Raw genomic sequence first — 25,132 nt, 5'->3', positions numbered from 1 at the left:
GTTAAAGATAGATCAGGTGAGAGTTGAAAGTAGATGGAGACACTTTTGAGTCAGGAAGTTGGTGTTTTTCTCTGTCATTAATTAATGGGCCTCAGTTTCTCAATATCCATTTAATGAGGGGGTTTAGATGAGCTGAGATTTATGGTCATTTATAGTTTTAAGCTTCTCTAGATCTATGACTAAGTGCAGGGGGTGGAAAGAAGTAAGATGAAATTTGATGAGTAAGTGAATACAGTGCATCAATTAGTAATAATGTTAATTAAGTTCAATAGAGCAAGAAGTTTTAGCAGTTACCAAGAAAAGGAAATAAACTTTCCTGAAGCTCAATCTAGCCTTGACCAAAGAACCATAATTTTTCTTAAAAATTACTTTAACAAATTAATCCTACCGCAATTCATCTGTTTGTGGCAGACCTGTTGTGATTTTTATCTTGACTGTCATTTCTATGAATTGATAACAAAGGCAGCAGTGAATGAGAGGAATCAACAAAGGCTATTTATTCAGTTTATTCAACTAGCTTTCACAGAGTGAAATCTCACATCACTTAATATAATATGGAATGCTACTACTCCCCATGCTTTCAGCAGCTTCTCAAGGGTTCAGACAGAAGATCAAAATTGCTTTGAGCCAAACCTGCAAAGTTGTAAAGTAGTTTCTTACTCACTAGCAGGGTTAGCTCTGCTCAGACTTACCAGACAGTGAAGGAAATATTACTTTTAATAAATGAACATCCAGTCCTTATTCACAAAAATATTATATGGAGGATTCTTGGTCAAACATAGGTTATATTTATTGACTTCTGAGTTTAATTATGTTAGAGCTAAACAAACTGTTGTTAATAAAGGTAATGAAATCTACTGTGATTTTAAGAAATGATAAGAGGGATGGTTTCTAAAAAATCTGGGAAAACCAGTATGAACTACTGCAGAATATGGTAAGCAGAACCATATCAATTTATATAAAAATTAAAATTATAAAAGACTGCAGAACTCTGAACAACCTGAAAACAAGGTCATGTTTCCAGTCTGCATACATTTTTGGGGGGCCATGGCCAATGAACAAATTTGTTTCATCTGGTATGTATTTTTGTTCTAAAAGTTTAATTTTGTTTTTCAATGGGGAAGAGAAAATAGATTTTTGTTAAGTGAAATATAATGTTTAAAAAATGTATGAAATTGGGGCAGCTAGGTGGTGCAGTGGATAGAGCACTGGCCCTGGAGTCAAGAGTACCTGAGTTCAAATCCGGCCTCAGACACTTAATAATTACACCTAGCTGTGTGGCCTTGGGCAAGCCACTTAACCCCATTGCCTAGCAAAAACTAAAAATGTATGGAACAAAACCACTACAAATGTATTTTGATTTGAATAGTGACAGTGCAATTATCACTTGCCTCAGTTGAAACACTACTTTTCTTAATGAAACCTAGGATCTCATTAATTCTTTTGGATGTTATTTTGCACTACCAAATTACATTGACATTCAAGTTCACCAAAACTCACAAATCTATTAAAAAAGACTGTTGATTAACCAAGTCATCTTCAACACATGAGATTGATTTAAGCTGATTTATGGAGTTGAGTTTCTGAAACTAAGTGTAGGAGGCATCATGCCTAGGGCTAGGGCTTGTCTCACTGTACCCATTCTTGAATAATTGACATATTTTAGAAAGGATGCTGATTAGTTTTAAGCAACCAGAAGAGTGTGGCCATGAGGGCAAATATCCTACCATATAAGGATTAACTGAAAAACTGGGAAAGTTTAGCCTGAAGAATATAAGTCTGGGGGAGGAGAATGAGAGAAGACAGAGTATCTATATTGAAGTAGCTGGGTGATTCATCAAAAGAGAGATTGGACTTGCTGGGTCCCAGAGAGCCAACAGTGACAGGAATATGGGGAAATTTCATACAGGCAGATTTGGACTTCACGTATTGAAAAATACCCTAAATAGAGCTCTTCCTTTAAGATGGACCTCAGACTTCTGCAAGATGTTCCTTATCTTGAAAATACTGGTACCCTTCCCTCCTAAGCTATCTTGTTTGTATGTATGTGCATATTCCTATTTTAGATTGACTTGTCTAAACTCAGTAAAATGTAAACTCATTGGCAAGCAGCGATTGTTTCATTCCTTCTTCATGGATCCCCAACACCTACCAAGGATGCCCACTTAATATTTATTGATTGAATAATTGATTTCCACAAGAGGAATAGAGACTGCCTCTAAGGTTAGTGTGTTCTAGCTCATAAGAAGTCTTCAAGCAAAAGCTAGATGACCATTTGTCACATATATACTGTATATGCCCTCTTTGGTTAGATAAAGTCTGACCTAAAAGGTCTCTGAGGGTCCTTGCAACTCAGAATTCCTGATTCTGATCGTACTTGTCTCTAGTCTGGTTCATCTTACTGCCTTCTGCCTGTCTAGTTTAGCTTGCCAAGACTGTTTGGCATTTTGACTCTGTCACACAGAACAATCGCTCAAAGAATCACTAAAAGGACTTCAAAAGCAAGTACACAAAATTTCAAGGTTCAGAATCATCCTCAGAGACTGGTTCAGCCTAAACTGAAACAAGAATCCCGTCTATGAAATACCAAGGATCATCCAGGCTTTGCCTGAAGACCTCCAGTTAAGGGACAACACACTCTATTCCATTTTTAGACAACTCTTCTTGCTTTTTGATCCTAAGCAATGCCAATGCTTTTTTGAGTACATAACAAATTAACAGCCAAAATTCCTGATTGCTATAAACAGTTTTACTTCTTGAATAGATCCAGTGGCAAAAGAGTGGCTATAGTATACATTCAAATTATGGTTTCAAGCTGTGTTTTCATTCTGTCTTCTATTTAGAAACAGAAGTGGGCAAGAGGCAGCATATTCTACCATTTACAAGCCACTCTCAGGGAATAAATAGGCGCCTCTGTATCAACACTTTTAGGTCACTTGGGTGTCACTGATGTTTCTGAAATAACCTCATACAAAGTGATCACTTGGAGATCTATATTAGCTGATGTGGCTTCTCAGAATACCTCATTTTGCCCCAGTGACTAACACCTCTATGGGGGAGGACCATATTCATTAAAAAAAAAGGTTAAGAGCTCATTACTGACAAATGGATTCAACCTTTCTCCTAACAAAAGCATCCAAAACAAATGCAGTCTTTCATTTTATGTCTTATGGCATGCTCTGATTTTCAGGGCCCACTCCCACTGGAGTCTGGATATTACTGTGAAATAATAAGTGTAAGATTTACTGTATCTATATAATAGAGTAAAAAGATGAGGCCCAAGAAGGGAAGAAACCTGACTGAAGCATCAGAGGTAGGGACAAAGTCAGATAGTCTGTCTCCAAACCTGGTGATCATTCCATTACAAGACAGAACTGTGTCAAATGCAAAAGATGCAATTGCTTCCAGTGATTTTTATTCTGCTTTGTAAACCCACAGATGGGTTTTTGCAAAGTTTTATGACATAAACCACTCTATAAAAACCTGTTTCATCAAAGTGCATAACCCAATATTTTAGTGCCTAGTATTACAGACTAGGAAAAGATGGTATATCCAGGACCCAGGAAGCACACTTGCATAGAATTAGAGCAAGGAAGTAGAAAGATGTGTCACAGTTTTGAATTAAGGATGGACAGATCAAGTACTTAATTTCAGCAAAAATCACTGGAAAATCCCTAAGTCCAACATTTTTCGTAAGAAGATAGATTCAGGGACTTTCTATATAATTCAGTTTATTTCCCTCCCCATTCCCCAACTAATCCTACAGTTGAATAAAAGTGAGATCCTAGGAAAAAGCTTGCCCAAGGTCAGACAGGTGGTAATAAAGGCCAGACTATTAATCGGCCCTTTGCCTCCAAAGCACTACACCACCTTGCTTTTTAGTATTTTTCCATTTTTTCTTATTCCATCCCTTCACCACCAACATAACTTTAAATGTGGTTTCAATTTTGCAACATAATCCAAAGTAAAACTCAACTTGTACTAGCTCATCTAAGGAATAACTATATGATCTTAGAAAAGTCACTCTAGCCAAAGGCATAATTTTTGAGAACCCAAGGTCAGCTCCACATCACAAGGAGTTGACCAAAGACTTTTTGCATTTATCAACATATGTCTGTAACTATTTAAACAACTAGGATCAAAGACAGTACTAACTTATTCCCTAGTTTTTTTTTTTAATTATCACTGTATTTACCTCCCCAACTAGCATGGAAACTCTATATGGGTCATTTCTTAAGTCTGTCCAAAAACAACGATACTTTAATTGATTTGTCAAATAAAGTGGGTTTATCACCAACTTTCAAAACATTTTCCACTTTACTCCCTACTCTTTAATATCGTTCTGGATATGCTAGCAATAGTAGTAAGACAAGACAAGGAAATTAAAGGAATAAAGGTTACTTATTCCTGTTTGTGGATGATATAATGGCTAACTTGGAAAAAACTCTAGGAACTCAGAAAAGATACTAATTGAGATAGTTAATAGCTTCAGCAAGTTTCACCTGCATTTAAAAATCACCTGCATTTCTATATAATAATAACAAAACAATGGAATCATGGAAAGGGAAGCAATAATGAAAAGTAAAAGCAATACTGAAAAGGGAAATAGCTTTCCAAATAACTAAAAAATACCAAAAAACCCATGTGATTCCCAAATCACAAAAAAGACTAACATAGATTCAGTTACAAATTACTCCTTAAAGAAACAAAAGAGAACTTAGATAGCTGGAGGATTATTCTGTGCTCATGTCATACCAGATACAGTAATTCATGCCAAAATAAAAGCAAAATTAATTCACACTTTTAATACTGTATCAACCACTTTAGAAAATGACAAGTAAAATAAGTGAAGGGACATAATACAGTGTTTACTGTAGATGAAAGGAAAAATCATTTAAAATGATAAAAATTTTTAGATATAGATTGAGGAAAATATAAATTAAATTCTTTTAACTTTAAATGTGAATGGTTAAAACAATGCAGTAAAACAAAAAAAATGACAGCTTGGATAAGAAAACAAAATCCTACAATCTGTTGCTTACATGAAACATATTTTAAAAACAAAGACAATCACAAAATAAAACTGAAGTGATGGAAAAATTCTTACTAGGCCTCAAGTGAATCTAAAAAGGAAGAAGTGGCAAAGCAAAATACAAATAATAAGTGATAATGAAATACCAATCAAATTACCAAGGGGATATTTTGTAGGTATTGAGAAACCAATAAAATTCATTTAGAAACATAAAAGATCTAGATGAAAAGTAGGGGAAAAATGTGAGTAGAACTTCTTCAAACTATACTATAAAGCAGCAGTCATCAAAACCATCTGCTATTGGCTATAGAAAGACACATAACTTGGGGTAGCTAGGTGGATAGAGCACTAGTACTGGAATTAGAAGGATCTGAACTCAAATCCCATCTCATATACATGATATTGACTAGCTGTATGACCCTGGGCAAGTCAATTAACCCCAAATGAAAGAAACAAACAACAAAATTCAATAATCCAGTGTTTGATAAAGTGGAAAATATAGACTGCCTAGGGAAAAATTCTCTATTTGATAAAAAATGTTGAGAAAACTGGAAAGCAATCTGGCAGAAATCAAGATTATACCAAAAATCTTCATCAAATTTCATAATACATTGTAAATAAATACAAGACTTTACTACTAAAAATCAGACTACAAAAAAATCAGAAGAGAAACAGAACATATACATTTCACAGCTATGGGTAGGAGATATACTCTTAACCATATAAGAGATAGAGAAAATTGTTGTTGCTTAACTGTTTCAGATGTCTGATTCTTTCTGACCCCATTTGGGGTTTTCTTGGCAAAGATACTAGCCTGGTATACTCCTGGTATACTCATATACTCATTTTAAAAATGAGGAAACAGAGTCAAAGTAAGTTAAATGACTTGCTCAGGGTCACACAGCAAGTGTTTGAGACCAAATCTTAACATTAATGCATCTAGGATAAGAAAGGAAGTGTCCAAATTGGGGGGGGGGGAATCTTTGCTATCAAATTTCTGTGATAGGGGTTTTCTTTTTTTTAAATTTTATTTATTTAAGGCAATGGAATTAAGTGACTGTCCCAAGGTCACACAGCTAGGTAATTATTAAGTGTCTGAGGCTGCATTTGAACTCAGGTCTCCTGACTCCTAAGGAGTGCTCTATTCACTGTACCACCTAGCTGCCCCAAGAGTTTTCTACCTAAGATATATAATCCAATGTAAATAAATGTGTGTGTGTGTATGTATATATATATATATATATATATATGTGTATATATATGTATATCTATGTATAGTCTAAGAACTATTCTCAATAGATCAATGGTGCAATGATATAAAAAAACAGTTCTCAAAAGAAGAATTACAAAGTATTCAAACCACATGAAAAATGCTTCAAATCACTAATAATAATAATAATAATAATAATAATAAGAGAAAGGCAAATCAAAACAATCTTGAAGTTGCACATCACATCCAACAAATTGACAAAATGACAAAAATGGCAATGATCATTATTGAAGCAGTTATGGGAAAATAGGCACACAAAATATTGCTGGTGAAGCTGTGAAATGGTAGAACAACTGAATTATGAATTATGCAAATTAAGTGACTAAAATATCCATACTTGTTGAACCAATGGTAAGAAAAGTCTCCATTATACTCAAAAACATTTATAGCAGCTCTCTTTGTGATAGCTAAGAACTGGAAATGAAATAGATGACCATTAATTGGGTAATGGCTAAATAAATTACGGTACATGAAAGTTTTGTAAGAAATGATATATATACCTCATACCTATCAGACTGGCAGCTAGGTAGCACAGTGGATAGAGCACTGGCCTTGGAGTCAGAAGAACATCAATTTGTATCCAGTCTCAGACAATTGCCACTTACTAGCTGTGTGACCTTGGGCAAGTCATTTATCTCTGACTGCCTGGCATCCAGGGTCATCTTCACTTGTCCTAATTCATATCTGACCACTGGACCCAGATGGCTGTGGAGGAGAAAGTGAGACTAGTGACTTAGCACAGCTCCCGCTCACTCAAATCTAATTCATACACTTGTCATGGCATCACCTCCCTGATGTCATGGTCTTCAAGAATGAAGGACAAACATCAAATCATCAAATCAGATGGTCAATATGACTAAAAAGGAAAATGATCAATGTTGGAGGGGATATGAGAGAACTGGGACATTAGTGCTCTGTTGATGAAATTGTGAAGTAATCCAACCTTTCTGGAAAAACAACCAAAGGAAAATAAAACTCTGCATACCCTTTGGTCCAACAATGCCACTACTAGGTCTGTATCTCAAACAGATCATAAAAAAAAGGATTTAAAAATTCACATACAAAAATATTTATAGAAGCTCTTTTGGGATGGCAAAGAATTGGAAATTGAGGGAATGGTCATCAATTTGGAAATGGCTGAACAAATTGTGTTATATGAATGTGATGGAACACTTGCTCTATAGAAAATCATGAGGGATAGGACTTCAGAGAAGTCTGGAAAACTTTCATGGATGGACTACTCATTTTAGTAGCACAATAATCAAAGGCAATTCTAAATGACTTAACATGGAAAATAGCATCCACAGCCAGAAAAGGAACTGTGAAATTTAAATGGAGACCAAAGCTTATTATCTTCCATTTTTAAAAGCTGTCTTAGGTATTTTTTTCTCTCTCTAATTTTTTTCCATTTCTATTTGATTCTTCTTTCATGACATGATTAATATGGATCTATGTTTAGCAGTTATAAATGTAGAGCCTATATTAGATTGCTTTCTGTCAGAGGGAAGAGGAAGGGAAGGAAGGGAAGGAGAAAAATGTAAAACCCAAAATGTAGTTAAAAAAAATGATTGTTGAAAACCCTCGTTGAATGTTGTTGGAAAAAATAAATAAAATATTGTTTGTGGGAAAAAAAGAAGATAAAAAGAAATGATGTGTATGATGAATGCACACAAGGATGGAAAGATATATAAGAATGGGGGGCATTTAGGTGGTACAGTGGATATAGCACCAGCCCTCGAGTCAGGAGTCCCTGAGTTCAAATCCGACCTCTGACACTTAATAATTACCTAGCTGTGTGGCCTTGGGCAAGCCACTTAACCCCATTTGCCTGGCAAAAACCTAAAAAATAAAAATAAAAAAAAAAGAAGATAACTCCCAAACTATCCCTTCATGGATAAGGGGGTTACCACTGTTTTCAATATATCAACTATTTATGTTGGCTTCCTCCCTTCCCCCCCCTTTAAAAAATACTATTTATCAAATGGAATGATTCCCTAGGATGGGGAGAGGGAAGTATACTTGGGATAATTACATTAATGTAAGAAATAGAAAATATAAAGAGAAAATTCTATTCATCCATGATCTGAACATTTTTTTCCATGACAAATGGTTTTCCTTAAGTAATTTTTTTTAAGACAAGAGAAAAGTTGACACAGTCTTATAATACTACTATCTGTACAACATTTTCAAGTGATTTCATTTTATCTTTTCAACAGCACTGGGAGGTATATGGAACAAGGTACTGTCATTATTATCCAAGTCACAGAAGCCAGCATTACAAAATTACCAGTAAAACAGAAGAGAGGATTAAATAAAACTCTCTTGAAGATTTTAACTTCTAAAATGACCTTATGGTTTCATCAAAATGTCCCTTTTTCATCTGTCTTAGAACAGCAGAGGTACAGCTGTGGCTTACTGGCTTTGAAAGACTCAGAAAAATACATGTCATTAAAAATGGAAAATATAAGCAACCTACATATTTATTTGCTTGGACATTTTTATTCTAACCATCTTAGTTACTCCATTATCCTTGAAAAATTCATTCATCAGTCTTACTAGGAGATGGCTGTAATGAAAGCTCATGTTACCTCTCTAAGAGGTGGGTAAGAATATTGACTCTGGAGCAGAGCTAGAGGTCTGTGGAATGGTGTCAAGGGAATCAGAAAGATTCTGTAGTAATTGTTTTTATGACAAGAACATTAGTCATTAAGAGAAACTATATTTTACCATGATTAGCTTGCTAATATATAAATTGAATTGGTTTTCAAACAGGTTTTCTAATACCTTGACAGCATCATGTTGAATAAATATAATAAAAATGAAGGATGACAAGCCTTCTCTTTACGGAATGAAATTATAAATCACTAAGCACCATATATTTGGAATTTTACCATTGGAGAGGTGGGGGTAATGTATCCAAATATCTGAAGCCCAGTCATATTTGTTCCTTCAAAAGCAAACAAACACTAACTAGACTGACATCTTGTTTTAGAACTGTGATACACGTATTATATGAAATATTATTTCCTGTGGCTGTTAGTGGTTCCTGTCAGCACTCAATAAAAATTCTGAAAGGTCTACTCTGTGCAATACATTTGTTTAGAGCTGTAAATACAAAGACAAAATCAAACTCTCTACTTTTAAGATGCTTACCAATTCCTAGATGATACAATATGCATAGAGATAAGTAAATTCAAAGCAATTTTAAGAGGGAGAAGATTAACAACTTTTATCATCAGAAAAGGTTTTGTATATGAACTAACACCTCAGCTGAACTTTGAAGAAAACTTCAGATACTTCCCATTTCCCATTAAATACAGAGAGGTAGCACTGAGAGGGCAATGTATTACAGACATGATGGATATTCTGTGCAAAGGGTGGAGAAAAATGGCAAATAAAGGGAAGGAATTGTAAAATAGGACTGTGTGACAATATAATATAGGGCAGTAATCATAAACAAAAAAAGTCTTTGTATTTTATCCTAGGAACAATAAAGAACCACTGGAAATAGAGGAGTTATAGTCAGACCTGCCCTTTAGGAATATTATTTGGGTACTTCTATGGAACTTGGAGTGGATCGAAGAATGATTATAGGAAGCTCAGTTAGGTTATTCAGTCTTTGAAGTCATATCTGACTGTGAGCTCATTTGGGGTTTTCTTGGCTAAGACAATGAAGTGGTTTGTCATTTTCTTCTCCAGGTAATTTTACAGATGAGGAAACTGAGGCAAATAGAGCCAGATGACTTGTCCAGAGTCACACAGCTAATAAGTACCAGATTTGAACTCAGAAAGATGAGTTTTCCTTACTCCAAACATGGTACTCTTTCTACTCTGCCACCTAGCAGAACAATCAGGAGGCTATTCCAACAGTCCAGATTGAAGAGAAGACCATATAAATTATGCAAGTGCCTGAATGAAGCACATAGATAGCAAAGATGTAGAGGTAGAATTAATAAGGCTTAGAATCTTAATGAAACTGCAGGGCAATAGAGTCTAGGATTGTGTTGGGTTGACTGAAGGAATGGCAGTACTCTAAGAAGAGGGAAATTTGGAGGAGGGGAGTTTTCAATGAGGTTTTCCCATTTCCCATTAAATGCAGTCTTTTTGGAAAATATCAAAATTTGAGAGATCTATAGGAAATCAGGTAGAACTGTGTGGTACAGTTAGTTATGTAGGTCTAGAGTTAGTACAGAAAGGATGGCTTGGATATATAGATTTGGGAGTCACCTCTGTATAGATGATAATTCAACAAAGATGATAATGGGATTGATGAGATCACTGGGAAAAAGAACTTAGCATAGAACCTTGTAGAATAACCTCACTTATGGGAAGAAATCCAGTAAATAAGAATGGAATAAACAGACAGGTAGAGAATTGGAAAGAGGAGGGTCAAAGAATAGAGGGAAGAGAGAGTATCCAGGAGAAGGAGAGGTCAATGCCATCAAAGCCGTAGAAGAGTCATGAAATATGAAGGAAAAAGGTCATTGGATTAAATAAAATTAAAGATAGTGGGGAGAATGGGGGAGATTACTGAAATGCCAAGCCCCAAGAGAAGATGGGAGACTAAACTGTGGATTCCTTGAGAGCTGAGACTATGTCTTTTCTAAGCTTTGTGGCATCCTTACATCTTAGAATAGCAATCTGCACAGAGTAGGTATGTAATAACCATTTGTTGAAAGAATACTACATGTGGCATATCTGTAAAAAAAATGAGAGCACAATTAATCATTGTTCAGTGTGTATGGAAGGGGTTCTTGGAAACCCCTTCTCAGCAGAATGTTTTTACAGGGATAAAACTCATAGGATTACAAAGGAAATCAAATACTGTACAAAGTACTATAAAAAGTACTGTATTGAAAATAAAAAATCCAATTCATAGACTCATGAAGTTCCACAGTGCCATTACTTTTAGTGTAGTGGATAGACACTGATGCAGGAGAAAAGACAACCCATATTTAAGTGCTACCTCTGATATACACAGGTCATGTTAGTTAACCTATTAGCGCTAACACACAATTCTCAGACAATTCATTGCAGAGCAGTTGCCTTTATAGAAAGGATTTCATTGGTAATTACTTTAAAATGAAACACTTGATAAATACACACACACACACACACACACACACACATATATACACACATATATATATACACACAGAGATTATAAATGCATGAACACCCACATGTTAAAAACTGAGTTACCTAAAGAGAACTATTTTTTCTAAGCAACGAGGAGGCTAGGCTTCGTGTCCTCTTGAAGGACACTTCTAGAATTGTTGTCTGTAAAGCACAGGCATATTACTGGGGGGGGGGGGATGCTACCAGATGCTAAAGGCCACAGAGTCATATTAAACTGTTGGCCAGTGCTAAACAGTCACAGTGAACATGCACGCTGTAGTTCAACAGCTGACCATACTGGAGAGAGAAATGTGTCCTCAGGAACAAGCTGGTGATGAGAGGAGGACCATGTGATACAAGGCTGTCCTCCTGCCATTTCCACTGTGACTGCATTTTGAATCTTACCACTTCAACAGAACAGAGAGCTAGTTACTTTTATCTTCAAAGAACAAATGCAAGCCCAGAGAACAGGAATAGACTGCAAACTTTTGAAAGTAATCTTGATCTAAAAAAAAAGTTCTCTCTGTAAACTTAGAGCCCCATAAATTACAGCCTTAGCCAAATCCACAGGCTCTCATTGCCCATGTGATACTGTCGAGATTCATGAAAATGATATTCTACCTTTCTCCTTAGAATTAACTAGCAATATGGGTTTTGGGAAGAGGAAAGAATCTTTGCTTTACTTCCTTAAACACTACACACTATTCAGTATTTGTTGTGGTAGAGGCAAAAAAATCCTTGAAATGCTCCATTGAAACCATGACTTTTTTCCCACCTATAAACTCACTCACCTTTACACTTCAAGGACATGAACTTTAGCTTTTGAAATGATAGAGCAGAAAAAGGAAGAAGAAAGCACTTGGCATGAGGAGTGCAAACAGCTAGAAACATTTTATAGGTATCTCATGATTCTTTTGAATTAAGGGTTGTGTTTATTACTCCCAAGCTCTATAAAATGTTGAGGTAATTCAAAAGCAGATAGGGAAATAAGGGGCTCAACAGACAACACCTTTCTGTAAGTGGTTAGCTAAAAAAAATTTACAAATGCAGCAGACCAAAGATGCATTACCATCTACTGCCAAAACCAGATCTGTTATATAATAACGAAGCCCCTCATAATGAGGCTTTATTATACTAATGAGATATGATAAGCAGGAAGCAAAAAAGAGAACAGCAGCTCAATGCAAAAGGATTTGTTTTCTCTTTCTACCATCTTGTAGTTCACCAAGCTCTATGGATGATACCCTGCCCACATTCAGTAAATTCACCAGATCAGTTATTTCATAGAATATAATTTGTCCCATTTTGTGATTAAATCTGCAGGGTTCCTTCCTCAGAGTCTTTGGAGAACTCTGAGATATCAGATATTAGATGGGATGTTAAAGCAGACAAGCTCATAGGCAAGAATTGATGGCTTAGACCCCCCAAAACTTTTAATTAAAACCAATTTCTCCTACTCCTTGAAACCATATGTACCCTTTATTAAAGATCAGCTTACATATAAATAAACGTATGCTCTAAAGAAAGGTTTTGGTCAAGGAGATACCAATTTGGACAAAAATAAAAACAAAGAAAATTTTCTTTCAGTCACTACAGAGTTTCACTAAATGGGGTTTATCTGTATAGTTCACATTTCTTTTCTTGATTTTCTGAAATCTTACAGACCTAGATATTGTTCAACCCCTACTATAGAGTTCTAGGGTTTGCTACAAAGCAAGGATTACCAAATTACATGGGCAGCTAGGTGGCACCACAGTGCAGAGAGCATTGAGTCTGGAGTCAGGAAGATTAATCTCCCTGTTCAAATCCAACCTCAAGACACTTAATAGTTGTGTCAACCTGAACAAGTCACTTAACCCTATTTATCTCAGTTTCCTTCTCTGTGAAATAAGCTGGAGAAGAAAATGGCAAACCACTGTTATCTTTTGCCAAGAAAACCCCAAATGAGGTCACAAAGAGTTGGATGTGACTCAAACAATTGAGCAACAACCACTACTAAATTAAGTCTATAACATCTATGTTTTTTTTTCTTGAATTTAGCTAAGAGTAATTGAGCATGAAACAATGAAGCCGACACTTCATTTACTGGGTCAACTTTCCAAATGATTCACAAGACAACCATATTCATGGACAAGAAAAATGGAGACCTCCATTATAAACTCTGGTCAGAAAACCCTGGTAATATAAAGGAAGGAATTTCACCTTCCCATGTATTTACTCCTAAAGGAAGGAATTTCATTTTCCCAATGACTTTACTCCTGGTTTCCACTTCATACTTTACCTCTGGTTCCATTAAGATGCAGAATGGTTCTTCACACAGAAGAACATTTAAAATATTTTGTAACTTGGAGGATAAATTAAACATATCACATGCAAAAAGATTTCCATAACCATTAAGATAATCCACTCACGGCGGAGCCAAGATGGTGACATGAAGGGATCGAGTCTTAGGAGCTCTCTGATAAAAACTCATAAACTAAGGACTCTAACTAAATTTTTGAGAGACAGAACCCACAGAGGGACCCAATAAGGCATTTCTCCTACTCAAGGTAACCTGGAAAAGAGCAAAAAGGCTCTGCTCCCCGGGGCCTGGAGGGGCGGCCCACTAGAGGGGTAGCCCGCCAGAGCCAAAGAACTTCAGCCTCCCGGAGGCAGCCCCAGGGCGCTGGGAGCCTCAGCTCACAGCAGTGGGGGAGTCTCCTGAGCTGCACCCCGGGGAGCACCGGCACAAAGTGGGGGAACACCTGGGGACCTCTGCCAGAGCAAGCACGGGGAGCCCAGCCCTCAGGGCACACAGCCAGCAGCCTGGTCTTTCAGCAGCCTAGACCCGGAAACAGAAGCAGGTGGAGCCGGTAAGCAGGAGCCTCCGGGGCATGAGCCCATTGAACTGAGGGAGGGGAGTGAAGAGAGAGAGAGAGACTGCTGAGCTCTCTGTCCTCTGCCTCTGGAACAGGACTCTGGAGCTCTGACCACATTTAGATCCTGATCCCAGTCTAGGCCCCCCCCCCATAGAACAGCAGGGCACCCCCACCTCAGCCCCGTGGCAGAGGGGGACACTTATGGTCATTCACAGACCAGGAGGGAGGACAGAACCTCACACAGAGACCCTTGTGGGAGTGTTCCAAAAGCTCAGGAAGCATCCCCAAAAAACAGGCTTAGGCGGGGAAAATGAACAAAGAAACAAGAGGAAGACCATTGAGAAATATTTTGCAAATGAGCCCAAGAAGGATCAAAATACTCAGTCTGAAGTTGAGGAAGCACAAGCTCCTGCATCTAAAGACTCCAAGAAAAACAGAAATTGGGCTCAGGCTATGATAGAGCTCAAAAAAGACTTTGAAAATCAAATGAGGGAGTTAGAAGGAAAAACTGGGAAAATAAAGGAGAGAGATGCAGGAAAAACATGAAAATGAAGTCAGCAGCTTAGACAAGGAAATCCAAAAAAATGCTGAAGAAAATAGCATGCTAAAAAACAGCTTAGGTCAAATGGATAAAACAGTTCAAAAAGTTATTGAGGAGAAGAATGCTTTAAAAAGCAAAATTGGCCAGATGGAAAAAGAGATAAGAAAAATCTCTGAGGAGAACAAATCCTTCAGACAAAGAATAGAATTCAGGGAGATTGATGAATTTACCAGAAATCAGGAATCAATACTTCAAAACCAAAAAAATGAAAAATTAGAAGAAAATGTGAAATATCTCATTGAAAAAACAACTGATATGGAAAACAGACTTAGGAAAGATAATTTGAAAATTATTGGAATACCTGAAAGTCATGATCAGGAAAAGAGCCTTGACATCATTTTCAAAGAATTACTACAGGAAAATTGCCCTGATCTTCTAGAAGCAGAGGGCAAAATAGAAATGGAGAGAATCCACTGATCCCCTCAAGAAAGAGATCCCAAAAAACCAACCCCCAGGAATATTATAGCCAAGTTCCAGAACTTCCAAGTCAAAGAGAAAATATTACAAGCAGCCAGAAGGACACAGTTCAAATATCGTGGAGCTGCAGTCAGGATCACACAGGACTTAGTAGCAACTACATTGGAAGCTCATAGGGCTTGGAATACAATATACCGGAAGGCAAAAGAGCTTAGAATGCAGCCAAGAATGAACTACCCAGCAAGGCTGAATGTCCTCTTCCAGGGAAAAAGATGGGACTTTTAATGAACCAGGGGAATTTCAAAGGTTCCTTTTGGAATGGTCAGAGCTGAACAGAAGGTTTGATCTTCAGATACAGGACTCAGGTGAAACATGGAGATTGGAGGAGAGGGGGGGAAATGTGAGGGACTTAATGAGGATGAACTGCATGTATAGAAAAATGATACTGATAATATTCATATGAACCTTCTCAGTTAATAGAGCAGGTAGAGGGAGCTTTTATAGTTGAAGCACAGGAGAAAGCTGAATTCGAAGATAAAATATGGTGTAAAAATGGAGTCAATAAGGAAAAAAGGGAAATGGAATGGGAGAAAGAAAAAGGAGAGGGGGAATAATCCAAGATATTTCACATAATAAGATTTTTTTTTATTACAATGAGCTATTGCAATGATATGGAAGTGGGGGAGGCAAGGGGGAAAGAGGGAACCTTTGCTCTCATCAGAGATGGATAGGAGAGGAAACAGCAAATATATTCAATGGGGTATAGACATCTGGAGTAAGAAGGAGCGGGGAGCAGAGGGAAGGGGTGGGGATGTGAATAAAGGAGGAGAGGATGGACCATGGTGGGACAGTGGTCAGATAGAACACATTTTCTTTTTTTACTTCTTGCAAGGGGCTGGGATTGGATGGCCTGCCCAGGACCATAGGGCCAGGTGGATTCTGGGCCTAAGGGGTGGTATGGGGGGGGCTCAGGGCTTCTTGGCCCCAGGACCAGGGATCTGTCTGCTGTGCCACTCAGCAACCCTACAGCAGAGTCAGAGTGAAAGGAGAGAGAAAATATAGTACATGGTAGTGGAGAATTAAGAAAGGAGGGAGTTGCTATCAGCAATGGTAACGTTGGAAAAATATGGAAGTAACTTTTGTGATGGACTTATCATAAAGAATATGATCCACTCACGACAGAGATGATGGTGTTGGAACAAAGACTGAAACACATTTTTTGTTATTATTATTTGGGGGAGGGTGCAGGGCAAGTGGGGCTGGGTGGCCTGCCTGGGGCCACATAGCAGGGTGATCACTGGGTGTCTGGGGCCGGATTCGGACCCAGGTGCTCCTGGCTCAAGGGCCAATGCTCTGTCTGCCACCCAGCCACCCCTACTATTATTACTATTTTATTTTATTTTGGGGTTTTTTTTCTTCTTTTTGGTTTTTGCAGGGCAGTGGGGATCAGTTGGCTTGCATGTCACATGGCTGGGTGATTATTGGGTTTATGAGGCTGGATATGGACTCGGGTGCTCGTGGCTCCAGGGCTGGTGCTTTGTCCATTGTACCACCTGGCCATACCTACAATTATTACTATTATTTTTTTAATTTTAATTTTTTTCCTCCCCTTTACTTTTTTGCCCAAGCAAGTCTATCTATATTCATGGGGGGAGGGGCATTTTGTTTACTTGTAAACAAGTATATTTTATTAATGTAAAGAAAAACATTTGTACAAAATGAGAATAAAAAATAATTTAAAAAAATAAAATAAAAAAATAAAAAAATAGATTACTGATAATAAAAAAAAGATTATCCACTCACATAACATGTGAGCCCTAGGCAATATCTAAAATCATTGATCACTCCTAAGATAAAAGAAATAAGAATATTATATGTAATAATAGATAGCATTTATATAATGGCTCCTTTGTGCAAGACATTGTACAAAACACTTTATAAATATTATCTCATAATAGATTAGAAAGAAAAAAGATTTATGATAAAGCATCCAATCTCTTTACTCCAAGTTAAAAGCTAAGATTAAGGTCTGAATATTTCAAATTGAATGACAGAAGAAGAGAAGAAGTGATTATGTAGTTGAATGAATACACTTTTATTTTGGGGATCTAAGGCAACGCTAAAAATGCCAACTCTAGAAAGACTTTTTTTTAGTGTACCTTTGGGTTAGCCTCCTTCTGCACTTCCTTAAGCACTACTTGGGTAGAAACTAGGCCTATGCATATAGAAAGACTAAAATAATGCCCAAGAGTTTCTGAATATCTAAGAACAGAATTTAAAGACCACTCTTCTATGCTTATCATACATGAAATGATGAAGGAGACACAGCAAAGGGATGGGGAAGAGGGAATGTGAGAAAAATGGGGAAATGAGGGTCAGAGAGATTAGAGAGAAATAGAGGCAGAGACACAAATAGATGGGGCATAAATTGAAAGGAAAGAGAAACAACAAAGTAAAGAAAATAGATGAAAAAAGGAATTTGGGTTCATAAGATCAGCAAAGTAAATAATTTTCAAATTATAGATGAAAAGTGAAGACTAAAGCTATCAAGTCCCCAGTTTGACCATATTTTACCTGAATGAAAAAACTGCTTAGAAACCTTAGTATGCTATATTTCTCCATATCTCAAAAGGTCCCAAGTACACCAAGGAGAAGAGATGGATTTACCTATTACACTTTTGGCAAATGAGGCTCTCTTCAGGGTTGCCAGGCCCAGGTCTCCTATTTTCACAGATCCAGTTGGTCCAGTGATAAAAATATTGTCACATTTTAAGTCTCTGTGAATAATTGGTGGAGTTCTTGTGTGCAAAAAAAGTAGGCCTTTCAGGATCTGCCGGCACCAGCTGCGGAGAACTTTGGGTTTCATCACTTTAAATCGCTTCAGATATCTGCAGAGAGGGTAAAAAGGCACAACCACAAAGCTTACTAAAGTGATTGATCTCAGTGGTGTTCTAGAAAGCAGTTTATTTTAAAAGCTGTTCAAGTTCAATTTGAAAAAGCAATGCATTTCTATTTTTGAATCAGCTTTAGAATCTAATACAAATGTTAACATCTAGTACTCACTAATTCTGTTAGGAAAATGTCCTTATCTTAGCCATTACCAGCAATGTCAATTGCTGGGTTATAGGTTATATGCTTCTCCTCGCAACTATTCTGTAAAAGATATGTCAATGCATCATACACTGTGATGTCTAGATCTTTTACTTAGCTCAGAAGTCTAAAAATAAGTTTTAGTAAGAAGAGTCATGGTCTAGTGCATATGGACCACATTTTTCATAAGCAGCAAAAAAAGCTGATAAATTTAACTATCTAGTAGCAAATCTGAGAGAAGTATCAACGTGGACACTGGAAAAACGACCTGTCAAGAATGTGCCCCAACAGGATGACTGCAGCCTTAAATAGAGCATCTATCACATTAGCAAATATATTTAGAGAAGAATGCTAAGTTTAAAAAAATCACAAGTTCAGTGATCACTCCAAGTTTCTTCTATATTGCTATATTATGCACAGTCTTGGCAAACATTAGTTACACACAAAATCCAGGGAGAAGAACAAAATTTGTTTAACACTGCTACAAATCCTTGTACCCTCTTCTTAATCCTCACTGTATAGTTTACAAAGTAAAACTAATATCCTACTAACACCCCATTTTGGAGAATATCAAAATGAAATATGACCAGATTCCAAACTAAACAGATTCTTGGACTATGACAAACCATTTAGATATAAAAAAAGAAATCAAAAAGTAATAATCCACTGATAAAGAGCATATCTGTGGTGATTCGTGAAATAAAATAGAATGATGGGAAAGAAACTAGAGATAGTGACAGTTATCTTTTCTGGGATGAATGTCACTCAGAGACCAAATAAAGAAAAACTTAATTTTGATATAAGTATGGGTGGGGGTATAGTCAATGCGCGCACGCGCGCACACACACACACACACACACACACACACACACACACACACACAATGTGTGTGTTTATTTCTTTATTTACAGGGAGAGTGTTGGGGAAAAGAATAGGATTTCTTGGATGGTGGAGATTTGACAGTACAGAAGCCAGTTTGGGGACTTACGTTTTCAATGTTCCAGAGGTCATTAATTCCGTTACCAGCACAATGCATCTCTTCCCTTTAGCACAAGACTCCCAGAAATCATAGAATCTAACAATGTTTGGATGTTGCAAGCCTTTAAGCATTTCGGCTTCTTCTTTAAATCGTTGCCTCTCCAATTTTGTCAGTTTTCTGTCCTATAATTGAGATAAGCACAGAATCAATTAGAAACTGCTTTTACAGTGTGGGTGTAAAGTTGTATACACACACACACACACACACAAAACATTGTTTATTTACAGGGAAAAGTGCAAGTTTCTCAGTCTCTTTATGGAATGCAGAAAATTGTAACACAGCATCAGTTGGGTACTTATGAACTTTATCCTCATTTTAAGTCGGTGATACAAGTCCATTTGTTACCTCAAGAAAAGTGAGTATAGAAACAGAAAAAGCAATTTCTCATTGTGTCTTTGCTGTCCAATTTCAGGCAAAGAAAAATTGAAGCATTGACTTTATTTTTCCGATTGAAGCCTTTCAATTACACTCTACAAACATTTATAAAATGGTTACTCTATACCAGGCACTGTATATGGTGCAAAAATAAAATACAAAATGATGAAATGAATGCCTCCTACAAGAAACTCACTCTCCTGATGGGACAAGATATAAATACACAGACACTATAGATATAATAATGCAACATAACTTCAAGGGTGAGTAAACACTAAAAGCTGACAGTTGGAAAGAGAAGTTCACATACAGAAGTTGCACCTGAATTATGCTTTGATAGAAGAAAAGGATTCTAAGGTATGGAGTTAAGGAAAGAGCACATTCAGGATCTGTGGGACAAGCTTTACTATATATTTATATACTAGTTCAAATATACACATATTACAGACATATAAGAGATAGTCACTAGCAGGCTGGTTTGACTGGGGAGTGGCTATGTAGGGGAATAATGGGAAATTTAGTAGAAAAGGAGGAGCGTATTGTAAAGGACTTTAAATATTAGGCTGAAGATTTTTTATGTTGTTCTAGAGATACAGTAAAAAATTTATATGTACATATATGTGTAAATTATATATACATATATATGTATATTATTAAAATATGCACAGAATCAGTTAGAAATCATTTTATATAAATATATGTAATGCCTCTCCCTCTGGAATTTCACCATCTGGCAATCCCACCAGTTGAGAACACAAAGGGAAGCAGAAACTACTTCAGAGAAGACAAATAAGTTTCACTAAATACTAAATACTAAAACAAGATATTTTATTACTAAGTAACTCCCTCAGATGCTCACTCATAGACTGATTTCCTTTTACTTTACAATCAACTTCAACAAACTTGATTATTTGGTTTCCAAAAAGGTTAGATGGATTGGATGAAAAGGAGATTCAAGGTGAGAAGTGGTTGTGAGAAAAGAATAAAAAAAAACTATAAATGAAAGAAAAATTTAAACATATTTAAGTATAAAGTCATTTCATTTTGAGGACAAGGTATGGAAAGGAGTGGAGAAACAATCTATGCATTTCAATATCCTTTTAGGGTCATATCTGTACAATTCACAGAAAGACAGAATCTTAAGGAGTTGGAATCATAAAAGGGCAAGCAGTCAAATGTATACTCACTTGTCAAATGTATAATACCAACTTCTTCACAACTCTAAGAAATTTACCTGAGAATTTCTGGTGACGGGAAACCTTCTACCCATAGCTATGTGACTGCAGAGAAGACATTTAACCTCTCTGAAATTTGGGCTCCACATGTAAGAAATGAGGCATAAAGAAGGTCCACTAGGGCCTTCAGAGGCACCTGTTTCTACACAGCTCTTTTTGTTGGGAAATTTTTCCTTTGTAGAACTCCAAGCTGCCTCTCAGCAATGTCCTCCCTTTCCCACAAGGGATTAGCAGAGTAAATCTAATCCTTCTGCCTGCAGTCCTTCTAATAGTCACCCTAACTGCCGTGCTCCCAAACTCTACGATTTCTCTCCAATGGCATGATCTCCAGTCTCTGTCCCTCTCCCCTAAACCTTCCCTAACTTGTCAAAGGACTTTAAAATGTGGTACTGGGAACTGAATGTGGTCTTTTCAGGGCTGAGTATAGCAGGAATGGTAATGTCCATCATTTTTTATGCTTTCCTCAAAGAATTAACATTCAATAAAAAGACAATAGTAGACAATGTGATGAACACTAACAACCTAAAGAGATCATTAAAGGTAGCACCTCATAGGAGCTTTGAAAGAAGCTAGAAATTCTAAGATGTAAAGCAAGTTTAGCTTTTGTATTAAAGACAATTATATTCTTGAGTAAAAGGGACATGGCCAGACCTATGTTTTAGAAAAAATATCTTGAAAACTATGTGGAAAATTGTAGAAGAGGCAAACTGAAAGCTAGGACATAAAAGGCTATTGTATAATTTCAGATGAAAAATTATTAGGTTGGTGGTAACAAAGAGATGATATAAGATATAGTGATAGCTTTGACAAGACTTGATGGAGTGAGGGAATGGGGAAGAGTCAAAAATGACTGAGTTTGCACAACCTAGGTGATAAGGATAGTGGTACACTCAACTTCATTAGGGAGATTTGGAGGTGGGCTAAGTTTAAGGAAAATGAGTTCTATTTTGAGCTTGAGATACCTGCAGAACTTCCAACTAGTTCTAAATCTATCATCTATTTCACATTTCTCTCCTTGACAACAAGCACCGAAAAGACTTTGTCAAAGTACACATTAAAAATTCTCCTTACCTATTTATGTATCAAGTCCATAAAAGAAGGAAATGTGGTTACTCACTCTTGATAAAGCCAAAACAGCTCTTTGTGATAACCACTTCCCATCCAAGATGTTTATAAATCATTCTTTTAATGCTGTTATAGAATTCTGCCAAGTATTAAAAATCAACCTCACTGGCCTATATTTGTTAAATTCTATTCTCCCACACCACTTTTTATTAATGAAAACTTCATTTACCCTCTTCCAGTGACATGGTACCCTTTCTCACTCCTTTTATGATTTTTCAATGATCACTGAGTATATCTAGGTAACCATATCTGCCAGTGTGCCTTTGTATTCCCAGCAGCTAGCACAGTGCAGGAACACTGTGTTTATTGATAATATTTTAATATGATAATATATAATAATAGCATGTTAATAAATGCTTATTAATTCTTTTGGAACTTTAAAAGATAGTTTTTTCCAGGTCTGGTGACAAACTCATCTAGAATATATAGGTATCCTTTTAATTCTCTATCTTATTCTGTCTTTTCTAATATAAGGATCATTCTCCTTGGGAGAGGAATGAGAAGTAAAATAAGAGTTAAGTAGTTCTGTCTTTTTATATCATCTGTTATCCATGTGTTCAATCTAGGAAGGGATCCTATCCCTTGCTTAGATCATCTCTTCCTCAGTAAAACTATTTAAAAACAAAACTCATCACCACCACCCAGTTTGTTTTCTTTAGTATTCATTTAAGGCGAAATGGAAAAATGATGTTAAATGAAATAAGGAAGGCAATAATACATTTTAGAAACATTCTGTCAAGAATGATTAAAATAAATATAAACCTTAAAAAGAACACCTAGCCATCTAGAAAACTCTACTATGCATAACCACCCAAATCTTTGATAGTTCCTGTAAGCCAAAGGGTTCACTATATTCATTTTAGAGTGATTAAGTCCATTGTGTCAAGTGATGAAGCAGTAATACAATTCTCTGATGAGGAAAGGAAGAAATTTTTTTAAGGAAATTTTATTCTTTACTAATGTTTCTAAGGAAAAAGTCACAGTCTGATGGGGAAAATCAGGCAGAATTACTTAACATGGAAAATTAACTACAATCTTGTTTACACAATAGGATAGCAACCACGTCAGACACTCTTTATCCTCGGATCTAACCCCAGGTGTGTCCTACTTAACATGCCAGGGAAAGGAAAAATGGCTCCACCAACAGAAAATTCAGTATTAAAAATAAAAAAGCTGTATAGGCAGAGCCAAAGAGTGATTTCAAGGGAAGGAGTTTAGGATCAAATTACGAAAGCTTCCATCACTGCAAGTACTTGCTGGTTGGAGAAGGGTATAAGGTTAAGAAAAATAAAGCATTAGTCTGAATGCATTTTCCAGCACTAAAAACAGAAAAGACAATGTTCCAGAGTTGGCAAGAACAAAGAAAACAGACTTTATATGTATGTTGGGGATGGGGCAAAAAGTACACTGGATCTAAGTCAAGAGGTTGGGGTTCAAGTCTTGATTAACAGAGCCATAAAGAACTTAAGGAATCTAGTCTCATTTAACAAATAAGGAAGGTGGGGCAGCTAGATGGTAAAGGGGATAGAATATTAACTCTGGAGTCAATAGGACCTGAGTTCAAATCCTTACACTCAAACTCTTAACATTTACCTGTGTGACCTTGGACTAGTCATTTAATCTCACTGCCTTGCAAAACAAATAAATAAAACAAAAAAGGAAGGTGAGAATCAGGGGTTTACCTTCCTTTTTTGTTTTATTTATTTGTTTTGCAAGGCCTGTCCAAGGGGAGGCATTTAGTGTCTGAGAGAAGATTCCAACTCAGCTCTTTCTGACTCCAGAGCCAGCATTTCATTCACCATACCATAATTCCTTTCTCAGCTCCACACAACTGTATGATTTAGAAGGAAGACATTTAATCTCTCACTTTAGACTCCACATCTAAGAAATTGGGACATTCACCCTTACCCTGCCTAAACCCACCAGATTAGAGTGAGGAAAGTTTTTTTTTTTATAAAACTTGGAGCATCATACAAATATCAGTCATTAATACTAGAGGAACAATATCCTGATCCTGGCCCCAAGTACAAGGGGGTGAATCTGACAGATCCCTTCCACTGATTGCATTCTACTTTGTATTGATGTAAGGTTTTATTTTTCATAGCTCAAAAATTTATTTTTATGTTAATTTTTCAAAAAATTATGGGTTTCCTAGGAACTTCCAGGAGGCAAGAGTACTTGCTTTGAAATCAGAAGGCTTGGATTCAAATCCTACCTGTGTCTCCATTATCTCATCTGTAAAATAAGAAGGTTGGACTTGATGGCCTCTGCAGTGTCTTCCAGTTCTAGGTATATTTTAATATGAACCTGCACTTCCTAACTAGAGGGAGAAGCCTTATATCTTTCATCTCTGAATCTCAGGACTTATAATAAGGTCTTGTACCTAGTAGGTACTAAATGTCTGTTGAACTGAATAAATGTTTCTCATGGGACTAGATCATAGAACTTTTGAACCCTCTCCAACCAAAACTAAACAGATTTATCAATAAGTCATTAAATCTCAAAGGAAGTTCATTACTCTGGCTTAGCGAGATTTTTTTTTTTGGTTTGGCAAATTCCCAAAAACATCATACGGTCTCCCCTCAACAGGAGCTTCTCTCTATGTCTTTTCAAACCAAGCCATTAGGGTCAAGCAAGCATGTATTAAACCCCCCTACCATATGGAAGCATCTAAGTTTTGTTGCTGGAAATACAAAGGCCAAAACTGGAACAAGTTCAGTCTTAAGGAGTTTAACTCTTAGAAGGGGAAGTAATAGGTATGCAGATAAGTAAATATAAAGTACACTGAGAGTAATCGTGGGGAGGGGTAGGACTAGCAGTTGGGAATAGGGATCAGGAAAGGTTGCATACAACACACAGTTGTATCTTTTACATAGAAACACATAAGCTCTCTGCAAAGCAGGGAAGCATACAGAAAATAAGAAGGAGACAAACTGTCCAATTTAAAGAATGGTTATTTAAAGGACAGTACA

At 36.6% G+C, this 25,132-nt stretch overlaps 1 protein-coding gene across 10 annotated transcripts in view; it reads right to left on the bottom strand.

Moving 5' to 3' along the window:
• The window catches only part of WNK2 (WNK lysine deficient protein kinase 2), a 241,129-nt gene that overhangs the window by 125,773 nt on the left and 90,224 nt on the right, over positions 1 to 25,132 (bottom strand). For all 10 annotated transcript variants that reach the window (XM_074198336.1, XM_074198339.1, XM_074198337.1 and 7 more), the window contains exons 2-3: positions 19,375 to 19,547; positions 17,964 to 18,184 (exon numbers count right to left, since the gene is read on the bottom strand). In XM_074198336.1, coding sequence (XP_074054437.1) covers positions 17,964 to 18,184; positions 19,375 to 19,547 — 394 coding nt within the window. The remainder of the gene's footprint in view (positions 1 to 17,963; positions 18,185 to 19,374; positions 19,548 to 25,132) is intronic.

This window comes from Macrotis lagotis, chromosome 8 (assembly GCF_037893015.1).
Source record: "Macrotis lagotis isolate mMagLag1 chromosome 8, bilby.v1.9.chrom.fasta, whole genome shotgun sequence".
NCBI classification, from domain to species: domain Eukaryota; kingdom Metazoa; phylum Chordata; class Mammalia; order Peramelemorphia; family Peramelidae; genus Macrotis; species Macrotis lagotis.
This window is presented reverse-complemented; position numbering and strand designations above follow the sequence as displayed.